Here is a 13,620-nt window from a genome sequence, read left to right as displayed (position 1 = left end):
TAGTGTAGGTGAGATGTAATGTCAGTAATACTATGTTTATTTGATCCCCCAGATCAGAGAGCTGCTCAACAAGTCAGCACAGATCTGAAAAGATCAATTTAGTAAAACGTAATATTTATTTTCTAAAATATTTGATACCATTTGTTTAGAGAACTTGAATAATTAGAAAACAGTAGCTTTTTGTGGTAAACAACATAGACTATTAAATTTTTCCATCCCTTCTGGAGTTCATATTTTGTAAAAGGAGGCAATAGCTCTAGGTATTTTTGCCACTGTAGGAGAACTTGTAGAAACTAGGTTTTTGGTGGCACTGGTGGCAAGTTTCAGATCTGGGCCTGAAGTGCCCCGGTGCACAGTGAGAAAGGTCAGTGTCTCTAGTGTCCTGTATCCTGAGGTGCTATGGCCAGATTAAGAGAGTGTCCAGGGCAAGACCAGGAGTCCAGACACAAAGAAATGACAAAATGATGGCAGGTGACATAGGGGAAGATGGCTAGAAGACAGACCCCTAATCCTTGGTCATATTTAGGGCTCAATATAAACCTCTGCCTGGCTTTGATAAACTCTGATTAGAGAACAACTGTCATTTCAAAGGGGAAAAACAGAATAATATGTTGTGAGTTTTATCTCATAATATATGCCAAGAGCAGAGAAACATAATACAGTCTAGATTTTTTCACTGATTAACAGAAAAAACTAGTAACAGGATAATACGCCCAGAAAATGGACAATTCTGAAGTAGGAAAGAGACCAATAACAGGATTAGAAAAACATTCACTTATTTTCTGAATAACATTAACAATCACATGTCTCTGTTTTTGTCATTGAAGCATTCAATGAATTCGATTCTTAACTGTATTTAACATTTTAATGGCTGTATATAAAGCCCCAGATTCACGTCTTATTAAATATCCACTTGAATCTTTGTGATTTCTCACAGAAGACAACTTCACAGTTTTATTATAGTAATGTCTACTTATGTCTCAAGTGGACTGTTGACGTTGCAGATTATCAGAGGCATACTATAAATCTCAGCTAATGTCCCCTTTCTACCGAGCAAGTTCTTCAGCTGAGTTTTCCTTGCATATAAAATTGTACAAAAAGACATAAAATTTTTCTACATTTATCAGAGTGCAAGAAAAATGGGAAGATGTTCATTATGATGCATCCCAAAACAAAAATCCAAAGTTTTAAATAACTTTTCAATCTTTAACAGCATAACTGACTAATCTTCAATTCTTTTTCATTTAGGAAAATTTATTAAAGAACCCTAATTTGAAATATATACCCTCTAGAATAACTCATGCTTTTCTATACCTATTTCATACCTATTTACTATAGTCTAATACAGAGTCTAATTCATAGTCTAATACAGAGATTTAAAGGTATTGTCAACAAGTGGCTTGAAGTCATTTATGAGGGCTTATTCCAGATGAGACAATATTTTACAGATCCCAATCAGATTTAAAAGTGGTTGTTAGGGTTTATTTCATGGAAGGGTTTTAGTCAAGTAAGTCTTCAACAATTCATACTTTTTAAATTGCAAACATATAATTAAGTATGAACTAGTAGTTTGGTGAATATCGATCACTAGAAGATTATTCCATACCAAATCTAAGAATTCAATTAATCATCCAACTCAATAGGTAAAACTGGTTTCAGAAATAAGAGAAATAGCACAACTGTTACTAAGGAGAAATGGAAAGGACTACTTTCTTGACTGTGACACAATGGACTTTGAGATCTTCCAGAGCTAGAAGATGACATGAAGAATGACAACACATAACTTCAAAAGATTAATAAAATATGTATGAACAGACATACAATAATGTCGAAATCACAGAAGAGGAAATTAAGCAAAAAACACATGAGGAACAGTGGAGGGATTAGTAAAGATGGACATGTCAGGCCAATTCTCCCACAGCATGCCCAAGCTTGAGAACTTGGCAGACAGGTGCCCAGAAGGTCCCATGCAGTACTACCTAGTGCACGCAAGAACTGTCCTGCTGGCTGCAAGCCTCAGCTAGCAGGTGCCTACTGTCCTCCCCTCTGTGCTTGCTTTCAGCAAATTCATATGCTGAGCTGACTGAACCCTTATCTTCTTCCATCTGGAAGGACAAAAAAGCAACAAGTCTCGTATTACAGTAAATTCTCTCTCTCTATAAGTTTACATCAGAACAGCAAGTTGAGGTCCACAATCAGCAATGCACAAATGTCACAAGAGAACTAATAGCAGCTTCGTAAGAGGCACACAACAAGGCAACAAGAGAAAGCCAGGACTTCCCAATGCATAGCGTTGCCCTTAATTAAAAGCCAGACTTCACTGAAATTCAATTTCTTCTATTAAATTCTTTGCCACAAAAATCCAATGTCTTATTTGCAAAGGCACGTCCCATTTCATACATCTTAAGCTCCCTCCTCAGATTTCTCTACTTGAAGTGAACTTTTGCAGAGTAGAAGGGCAATTACATGATTTTTAAGTTGTTAGATTTATATGTAAATGGGGAGGCTTTGTCTGAACTTACTTGACAAAATTAAATTAGCCCTAATTAAAAAAATTTTTAATTGAACGGTAACTAGTCTATACATAGTTAAGTTCTTTGTAGTTGTTTTCTGTATTAGTATCAGAGAACTTCTAAGGAAGTTACTCAATGAGAAAAGTGTTTCTTAATTTGTATGTATATGCTCAGTTTTCCTGGTAAAGATTTCCAGGTGGTGCTCATGGACACTAGAGAGGACTCCCAGTAAAGCTCAGCCCACCAGTGTGGTGCTCCTTGGGCTCAGTAGTATGGGGGGGTCAGCAGGACCACCCTAGAATTGCTAGGAGCTACCAACACTACATCTGGTGGGGGGCATTAGATTCTAGGACTGAACTCAAGGTCTCAGGCACTCCAGTCCATTTTGTCTTTCCTGACCCAACCAATTATTTCTATGGAAAACTTCTTATATAAAAAATGAAATGGCAGACTATTTTGATTAAAAATCTAATAAAAGCATATAAGATAACTTATTAAAATAGCTTTGTTTATAGCACCAGGGAGAAGAAATATTCAAAGTAAGTTTTCAAGAAAATTGTTATCATTATCTTTTACGCCTGGTTCTGTGTTCAGGGGATTAGTGCTGAGGATCAAACTCACTTAGGCTTGGTGCAAAGTAAGAATCTTACACTGTACTTCCTCTCTGGCCCTCTTGTGTTCTTTTAAATAAATAATTATCCTAAAGTCTAAAATAAAATTGAACTTAGGGGTTAAAAAAGGCATTATGAGGGGTTGGAGAGATAGCACAGCGGTGTTTGCCCTGCAAGCAGCCAATGCAGGACCTAAGGTGGTTGGTTTGAATCCTAGCATCCATATGGTCCCCTGTGCCTGGAGCTATTTCTGAGCAGATAGCCAGGAGCACCGCCGGGTGTGGCCCAAAAAGAAAAAAAAAAAAAGGCATTATGAATGGTAGTGTGATAATATTAAGATTTGATTGATTTGTAAATGTATCTACATGATGACACCTTTGCTGTTTTAAATTGGAATGGTTCAAAAATGTTGAAAAAATTTTGGAAAGCCTTTAGACTAGTTCAAATTTATGAAATAGTAGGGAGACATGATATTACTGAAGTAGTGCTATAACAAAGCCATTCTACTGATTAAGTGAATATAGATAAGAAATCTTGTTAATAAAAGCATTAAAATTACTTTTTTAAATGAAAAATTAAGAACCACAAGATACTGGTAGGGCAAGAAACTCAAGAATGGAAAAAATGAAAAAATACATTAGTTATACTTTTCTTCAAGACAGACTAGAGTTTAAAATTCATATGTATATTTTTGCCTTAATATTACATGCTCTAGGATTTAAATCCCAATTTTCTTCTATCTAAAGATATGTCGATTACTGGTTATATTTTGTGGGAAATGACTAAATGGATCTGTCTGAGGAGACAGATATAAAATCTTACAGCAGCAAGGATAAGAGATGCTTCAGCAGCCATTACAGAGAACATGGACAAATAGGCGAGGCGCTTACAATACAAGTTCAGGCAAGATAAAAATGGACAACTCTCACTTCTAAGTAACTGCAAATTAAAACTTTAAATTTTATGATGAATTTTTTGTAGCTTAAAGTATTCAACATGCAGTAGCATTCTTGAATATGACAAGCAGAAGCATTCGAATCATGCTAGAAAAAGTAGTTAAGCTGTAAAATATATATAACAAGGTACAGATTTCTGGCCCATTAGATTGAATTTTAATCTAAATTTTCTTCTGGTAGAAGAAAAGAACATTTTTGTTTTAATGTCCATGTTAATAAAGGTCAAATTAGAGATTGAGCCGTTCCCCACTCTTAATTCATGCCTCTGCCCATCTTTTGAATATTGTTTAAGTGACCTTTAGCATGCAGAAGAGTTAATTAGTTCTATTCCTACTCTACCTAAGTTTGCTCAGCTGATTCCTTGCCCTCGACAAAGGCTGCAGTGCGATGAACTCGTCACTTAAAGCGACTGTGTTGGAGTACATCTACAAGTGGACAGAAAAGGGATGGGACATACAACAAGTCAGTGAGTTGTATTTGTTACCTACGAGACAGACACAGGACAAGCTTTGAGAAGGCATCTGTTCCGACGAGAGTAGGAAATATCAGACACAGTACATACATGAACAACATTTGTAGGGCTGTTGGCTTTGCTGTCATAGATATTTATTCTTCACTCTTTTTTTTTTTTTTTTTTGGTTCACACCCAGTAACGCTCAGGGGTTACACCTGGCTATGTGCTCAGAAGTTGTTCCTGGCTTGGGGGACCATATGGGACACCGGGGGATCGAACCGCGGTCCGTCCAAGGTTAGCGCAGGCAAGGCAGGCACCTTACCTTTAGCGCCACCGCCCGGCCCCTCTTCACTCTTAATACCACATAATTGCTCTGGGGAAATAAAAAAGCTCAAAAAAAAAAAAGTTGATAGGGGGCTGGAGTGATAGAACTTGCCTTGCATGTGAAAGACCTGGGTTCCATCTCTGGCATCCCATATGGCATCCTAATCACCGCCAGGATTGATCCCTGAGCACAGAGCCAGGAGTTACATACTCCTGAGCATCATCAGCCAGGTGTGGCCCCTTTCTCCACAAAGAACCCACAACAAATGTACCCCCCAAAAAGTACCTTCCAAAAAATTAATTCTTAATTTTTCTTGCTCCATTTTTTGTAAACATAGTAGTTTACAACTTTCTAACCATTTTATATACCATAAAAATCAATGGTGATAATATAGGCTGAAACAATAAAGATTACTGCCTTTACATAAAGATTACTGTAGCATAGGAATGATATCACAGAGGGATCTGATCTGAATAACCATACAATATTTGAAAGAGTGAAGAAATGGAATGGAGGCCTGGAGAGATAGCACAGTGGTGTTTGCCTTGCAAGCAGCTGATCCAGGACCTAAGGTGGTTGGTTCGAATCCTGGTGTCCCATATGGTCCCCGTGCCTGCCAGGAGCTATTTCTGAGCAGACAGCCAGGAGTAACCCCTGAGCACCGCTGGGTGTGGCCCAAAAAAACAAAACAAAACAAAACAAAAAAATTGGGCCCGGTGAGGTGGCGCTAGAGGTAAGGTATCTGCCTTGCAAGCGCTAGCCAAGGAAGGACCACGGCTCGATCCCCTGGCGTCCCATATGGTCCCCCCAAGCCAGGGGCGATTTCTGAGCGCTTAGCCAGGAGTAACCCCTGAGCATCAAATGGGTGTGGCCCGAAAAACCAAAAAAAAAAAAAAGAAATGGAATGGGAGGAGAGGATATAAGGTGTGGGGAGGGAGAGGAGAAAGGGAGAGACAAAGGGAAAAAACAACCCAGAAGGTGAAAAGATCCCTGAGTTGAATGAGAGATTTCCTCTTTGGACTGAACCACAGTAGACATCTGGTCAAGTCATTTAAAAATGAATTTAGTGGAGCAAAACAATTATACCATTTTCTACACAGAAAAAAACCCCAAAGAACTGATAATTTACCATACATACCATTTTAACTCTGTTTTAACATTTGGTGAAAGAGCTAAAAATAGATATACAGAGTACTTTAAATTGTTTTTTGTCTGAGATTACTCACCGTAAAATACTAAATATTTCCTATGTTATCTTTTTCAAATAAACCACAGTAAAGGTAACAAGAACTAATAATACCTATTATCATTAACAAAGCTTTACAAAATATATAATCAATTTCTAAGAATAAATGACAACTTTTATACAGGCTTATTTATTTTTATTTTGAGGCCACACCTGGCAATGCTCAGGGCTTACTCTTGTGGCAGGTTCGGGGGACCATATGGGATGCTGGGGATTGAACTTGGGTAGGCCATGTATAAGACAAGTGCCCTACTATACTATTGTTCCAGCCCCCTAAAAACTTTTTTTTTTTGATTTTTGGGCCACATCTGCCAATGCTCAGGGGTTATTATTAGCTCTGCACTCAGGAATTACTCCTGATGAGATCAGGGGACCATATGAGATGCCAAGAATTGAACCCAGGTGATGTGTGCAAGGCAAACAGCCTACCCGCTATACTATTATTGCTCCAGCCCCTACAAAGTGATGGCATTAATATATTTTGGTGAAAAATTTTTTGTTTGTTTTGTGTCACACTTGGCTGTGCTCAGGGCTTACTCTTAGCTCTGTGTGCAGGAATCATTCCTAGTGAGCTCAGGGGACCACGTAGGTTGCCGGAAGGATGGAACCCTGATAGATTGCATGTAAGGTAAATGCTCTACCAGCTGTACTATTGCTCTGGCCCCATAATATATTTAACAAGGCTCAGAGTAGGGGACAGATGTGTTCACTGAAAGGGACTAGAAAAAATATAACAGAGAATGTTAGCACTTCTAGTAAATATTCATCTCTGAAGATTAGAAATAAGAGGCAAAACTTTGAAATACATTCAAGAAATATATTGAGTAAAATATAGCCATACTGATATAAATAAGCCAGAGTGACTGGGATATGAAATTATTTTTGATTTATTAGATTAGTATCAGAGCAATAACCTTATCATACTATAACTGTAATTTTTACAAAGTCTACCTGTGGTCCAACAATAGGTACTTTATATTTATTATTTTTAACCATCACAAGAGATAGTAATATAGTAATAGTATTTTGATCTTACAGAATAAAATTCAGCTTATCACTTAATTAGATCATTCTACTTAGAATGATTACAATGGTTACTTTAATTAAACTTACAGGCTTCAGAGAACTATGTTGTATCAATGATGTTAAATGTACATTTGGCTATGACTGAACTGAGTGATCAAAGCACTCAATTAGATTAATATATGTTAGAGAAATGTTGATATGGTTAACTGAAACTAATAAGCCCAATAAACTGTATTTAGAAAAACCTAACTCAGATTCACTGAATACTAATGAAGCACTTACTTTGCTTATAGCATCAATATACCAAAATTTCCAAAATTGGATTATAGCAAGTGTTTGGCAAAAAATTCAACCTATGTAGAAAAAATTAATAATAGAATTTGTGTTTATTGGGGGTACTGAGTTGATTTGAACATATTCATTGGAGTATATACCCAGAACTATGTTACAGTAAATAAGACAAATCATATACAAGTCAAGTAAACAAGAAATAGCTACCATTTCTTAAGCATCTGCTATATCATATATATATATATATATAATTTGAACATATTTTAATAACTTTTTATTTATTTTTGGTTTGGTCTTTGGCTACACCTGGTGGTGTTCAGAGATTACTCCTGGCAGAAAATGGGGGAATCAGATGGGTTGCTAGGCATCAAGCCTGGATTGGCTGCAGTAGGGCTGTACTATCACTCCAGCTCTCATAAGCTAAGGTTTCAAGTAACAAGGTAACCAAGTTGGAGAACTGGGATTTGGAGAGAGAATTACTGGGCTCTAAAGACTAGTCTTAAATGCTATATAGAATACTATTAACATTTATTCTGTTTAATACTTGTTAATTAAATATTTAGTGAGATAAATATATTTTATGGAAATTCATTTTAGGCCATACTGTGGATTGAATCCAGGGCCTTATGTATACAAGGCAAGAATCTTCCTCTTGAATAGTACCCTTGGTCCTAAAAATTTATTCTGTAAAATTTATTTTGGTTAAAGAACTTATTTCAAAACATTTTCTTGAAAGTATAAAACCTGAAAAATATTGCTTAAATTCTAATGTCTCTAAATACAAGAATATATATCCTTATAGAATTACACACATAAAATGTACATGATAGAATGTTATACTAAAGCATTTTCATTAGCTATATTAATAATAATTCATGTATTTTATAGTTATAATGTGGTGTTACATTTTAAAACCTGGAGTTCTATTCATAGCAACATTTAATTAAAATCAGGTTGGGGTAATAAATAAAAATAAAAACATTACATCATATTGCAAAGAACTTGAAATAATTTTCTCTTTATTTGTACAAACAAATTATGATGACAGTCATACATCATTAAATGCCCCCAATTTAAAAGACAGTGTATATTAAAAGTAATTACCTGTGCCTTTTCAGTATTTGTAGGATGGAGCTGTCGGTCAAATACTTTCTTCACTACATCAAGGAAAAGACATGTAACAACCATGAGGATTATGGCAAACCAAACAGAACCACTGGATAGGAGTTCAACAAATACAAAGTACATATTCTGGGAGCCCATAAATGGCCTGTCAAAAAAGAATTTAATAATTATATTAAACAAATTAATTTTTAATATTTAATTAATACTTAAATAAGATAATTAATTTAATAAAGGGTTTAATCACAGTAGAAACTGATAAGTGTATTTTTCTTTATTTTGCAGTGCTAAGAATCAAACCCAGGGTCTCATATGCATAAAGCACATGATCTGTCATTGTGACACATCCCTGACTCCTGCCTAAAAAGAGAATTTCTCAAATCTGGGTATTATGTAAACAATCTGAAGGTTAAAATTTTATTTTATTTGTATTTTGGGTCATATTCAATGTTGTCCTGGGCTTACTTTTGTAAGTCTGTACTCAATCATCACTCTCAGTAGGGCTTGGGGTTATTATGTGGTGTTATGCCCTCCCTGATATACCGTGGCCCCATGAAAGCTAAACTTTAATAAGACTTCAAGAAGGTGCCCAAATTTAAAACCAGTGTGCTATACTTGTTAACTAATAAGAAAAGACAAACTTTGTTGTTGTTGTTTTTTTAAAAACCAAAAAATCACTTCCAATAACTTACATAACTATTATTAGGGAAGTAATAAATAATTCATCAGAAAACACTTCTGATGATTTGTATGAGTTACCAACTCTCTGGTTTTACCAAATAAGATGAAACATACTACTTACTTTTGATTTAGTGTATTTTTTTAATTGTGGGCCACAACTGGTGGTGTTCAGGGATTACTCCTGGCAGGCTCGGGGGACCACATGGGATGCTGGTGATCAAACCTGGGTTGGTCCTGGGTCAGCCATGTGCAAGGAAAACACTCTAACTACTGTGCTATCACTCCAGCCCCACTACTTAATTTTGAGAGGTAAATTAATTGATAAACATTTAATGGTTCCATACGACTTAGTGAATACATTAATAGTTTAGAGAAAATATGGCTACAGAACATTAATTGTAGAATAAAAAGAATGAGTTTAATTCCTGCTATTTATTTAACTTTTGTGATCTGGGTCTAATTCCTGCTATTCATTTAACTTTTGTGATCTGAGTCAGCTTCCATATAGTATGAGGACAATAAGATTACTGTGATGCATTAATGTCAACATCTTATGTAAAATAGCTAGAATGGAGTAAGTCTGTAACTGCTGGTTTCTTTTTTCTTTCAACAAAAGTACATTAAAAATGGGGTCCTCATAATTTTTAATACACTGTTATTTTAACTATTAGAATTGAATTCTTATAAACGAACTACTTATTGACTACAACATAGTCACTCACCAGAGAATACCTCCATAAAACAAAGAAAATATAAAATAGAATGCAATAGATCCCCAGGTAACAAGATGGTTGATCCAGGTCCAAAAATGTGTTTCCAAAGCCATCTAAAAACAAAAAAGAAGTTTAAGAATTCTTAGAAATAGTACAAATAGAAATCAAACCTAAATTTTAACCTATCAAATAAAACTGTAGAATAAAATATACTAATTATAAAACATAGCAATTATCATTCTGCTTATTTTGCTATATGATGACTAAAGGTCCCCTGGCAAAGTTGCTCTGAAGATAAATATTAATTAAATTTGAAGCTGATAATCACATAAAAATTTAAAATACATTCCTAATTTTTGTGGAAAGTGTTATATGAAATTGGATAATTTCGAGTTTATGATTTTTATCTTCTGAGAGGATGCAACCTTGAAATTTAATGAGCACATTTTTTTCTTAACTATGCCTTAAAATAAACTGCAGTTTTGTGCATTATTTTAATAATAATAATTATATATTATTATTTGTGAAGAAATAAAACTTTAGAGATGAGAATTATGAAATTAACCCTGACTAGGCATAGAAACAGAAGCTTTTATTGTATTTTAAATTAATATGATTTTTTTAGCAGTTTATTAATTGTTTTTTCGGCCACAAATGGTGATGCTCAGGGGTTACTCCTGGCTCTGTGCTCAGAAAACACTCCTGGCAAGCTGTGGGGGGGCACCTGGATGCCAAGAATTGAACTGGATCTGTCTCTGCATGCAAGGCAAATGCCCTACTGCTGTTCTATTTCTCCAGCCCCAGACTTCTCATTCTCTGAGATTCAAGAACAAGTTCTAAAGTAATATTTGGGTGGCTGGAGAGATAATTTAGCAGGAAGACATTTGTCTTGCACATGGTCATCCCAACTCAAACCCTGGCCACTCAGATGATTCTCTGAAGCCCACCAAGAGTCATCCTTAAGTGCAGAGCCAGAGTAAGCCTTGAGCACCACTGGGTGTGGCCCAAAACAATAAAATTTTTTAATGGATGACATTAGCATTTATAATATATTTATATTATTAAAATAGTTATTAAATATATTTAATTATTAGTTAATATAAATTAATAATAATATATAATATACAATTAGTTATTAAAATACAGTTTTTAAAAATAAACATTCAAATAGCAATAATAGTTTTAGCAAACATAATACTCTTCATGACTGCCAACAGGAAAGATACAACATAAAGAATGGAAGAAAACTATGTCTTTGCAGATTCAGAATTTGCATCTTCTACACCATACCTTTACTGTGACAGTTATAACCATGACTGTGAAGACCAACGTGCCAAAGGTCCAGTTTCCAAACATCTAAACAAAATGAACGAAGTATTATATGTTAAATTGCTATGCTAATTTATGGTAATGACCAAAAATCCCTTTATTCGAGCCAGTTAATTTGAAATCTATGACTAAATTAGGAAACTTTCAAAACCATGAGAAGAAAACACCACAATGCATTATGATGACTATTGTGATCATGCTCAGTGGTCTTCTATTATAAAGAACAGTTCATTCATTTATTTGTTTTTAATTTGGGGGCTATCCGCAGCACTGCTCAGGGCTTACTTCTGGTTCTGTATTCAGAAATCATTCCTGGTGATGATCATGACATCATGGGAAGCCAGGGACCTAACCTGGGTAAGCTCAATGCAAGGCAAACACTTTATCCAGTGTACTACCTTCCCAGCCCCTCAGTGGTCTTCTGGATATTATTATTTATATGGAATTATAAATAAATATACTTGTATGTCAGAGTTCCAATGATACATATTAGTGATTGCTTTGTTTTTACCGGGCAATTAAAAATAATGCTCTAATCACAATTATTTTCTAGAACCATTTTGAACTAGAACAGATCCCTCGCCACTGTACTTCTGGACCAAGTGGAGGCAAAACGCAAATAAATTTATATAGGGAACATTACATGAAAAAAAAGATAACAGCCAATGAAACTATGCCTCCAAGGAATCTATGTAAAAATACAATTAAAGGGGGCCGGAGCGGTGGTGCTAGAGGTAAGGCATCTGCCTTGTAAGCGCTAGCCTAGGACGAACTGCAGTTCAATCCCCGAGCATCCCATATGGTCGGTCCCCCAACCCAGGGGTGATTTCTGAGGGCATAGCCAGGAGTAACCCCTGAGCTACTGAGCTTCAACAGGTATGGCTCAGAAACCAAAAATAAAAAACAAAAACAAACAAAAAAACCCAATGACAGAAAGTATTGTCCAGTGTTTTATAGCTATAACTTAGTAAGGTTTTTATTAAAAGTGAAAAATCCCCAAAGAATTTCAGTAATTAATTTCTATGAAGGACACAACCTAAAATTTATACTCATTTAGTTTGTAAAGTAGTTATGATTTTTTTTGTTTGTTTTTGGGTCACACCGGCAGTGCTCAGGGGTTCCTCCTGGCTCTATACTCAGAAATCGATCCTGGAAGGCTTGGGGGACCATATGGGATGCCGGGATTTGAACCACTGATCTTCTGCATACAAGGCAAATGCCTTACCTCCATGCTATCTCTCTGGCCAGTAGTTACAATTTTTACCATAGGTTAAAAAAAGATCTAAACAGCTGGTTTTAAAATGAGCATTTTCTTGCTATACTTAGCTCACATTTTCAATTAGTAAAATGGGAATAAACCTCATACAAACCTATGTAAATCTGTGAAAAATACACAAAAAATACACATGGTGCTTAGCATAATATTTAATCAATAACTATTATCAACAACAGAACAAGTATTCCTGTTTTTAGAGGGGATTTTAGGGACTTTCAAGAGAAAAGGATGATCCAATCCTTATTTTCTTGCTTTTATCAATTCTAGAAATGACCTAAAAATATTGAAAATCATTGGTATAAGTCAGCTCTAGGGAGAAAGCTAGAGGCCTCCTTCCTATTTAGGACTATAAGGACAAATATTTGATGCAATCTAGACGTGCTAACAATCTCACCTATCTATCCCCAAACATATGATTTTATTTTATTTATTTATTTATTTTTGGGCCACACCCATTTGATGCTCAGGGGTTACCCCTGGGTAAGTGCTCAGAAATCGCCCCTGGCTTGGGGGGACCATATGGGACGCTGGGGGATCGAACCGAACCGTGGTCTGTTCCTTGGCTAGTGCTTGCAAGGCAGACACCTTACCTCTAGCGCCACCTCGCAGGTCCCACATATGATTTTATTAACTTATTCTTTTTTAATTTTATTATGACTAAAGTGAATTACGAATCTTTCACAGTAATATTTAAGGTACATAGTGGCAATGAATCAAGGCCATTCCCGACACCAGTGTTGTCCTCCCTCCATACCTGTGATTTTATTAACCTTTTTTTTGTTTTTGTTTTTGGGCCAAACCAGGAGGCACTCAGGGGTTAATCCTGGCTTTGCACTAAGAAATCACTCGTGGCAGGATCAGGGGACCATATGGGATGCTGGGGATCCATGGGACATAGGTCAGCTACATGCAAGGCAACTACTCTACTTGCTGTGCTACAGCTCAGCCCCCTTATTAACTTTTATTCTTGTTTTCTGGGTTGGAATACAAAGTAGTGCTCAGAATCTATTCCTGGCTGTGTGCATAGGGATCACTCCTCCTTGAAGGAGCATACAGGGTGCCACGTAACTATCCTGA

General features: G+C 35.9%; 1 protein-coding gene across 1 annotated transcript in view; it reads right to left on the bottom strand.

The window, feature by feature from the left end:
* The window catches only part of ATP11B (ATPase phospholipid transporting 11B (putative)), a 114,846-nt gene that overhangs the window by 5,159 nt on the left and 96,067 nt on the right, over positions 1-13,620 (bottom strand). The window contains exons 26-30 of the mRNA XM_049775818.1: positions 11,229-11,294; positions 9,948-10,051; positions 8,527-8,692; positions 4,420-4,505; positions 1,980-2,105 (exon numbers count right to left, since the gene is read on the bottom strand). Coding sequence (XP_049631775.1) covers positions 2,021-2,105; positions 4,420-4,505; positions 8,527-8,692; positions 9,948-10,051; positions 11,229-11,294 — 507 coding nt within the window. The 3' untranslated portion in view covers positions 1,980-2,020. The remainder of the gene's footprint in view (positions 1-1,979; positions 2,106-4,419; positions 4,506-8,526; positions 8,693-9,947; positions 10,052-11,228; positions 11,295-13,620) is intronic.

This window comes from Suncus etruscus, chromosome 6 (assembly GCF_024139225.1).
Source record: "Suncus etruscus isolate mSunEtr1 chromosome 6, mSunEtr1.pri.cur, whole genome shotgun sequence".
NCBI lineage: Eukaryota > Metazoa > Chordata > Mammalia > Eulipotyphla > Soricidae > Suncus > Suncus etruscus.
The sequence above is the reverse complement of the archived record's forward strand: the minus strand, read 5'-3'. Positions and strand labels throughout refer to the sequence as shown.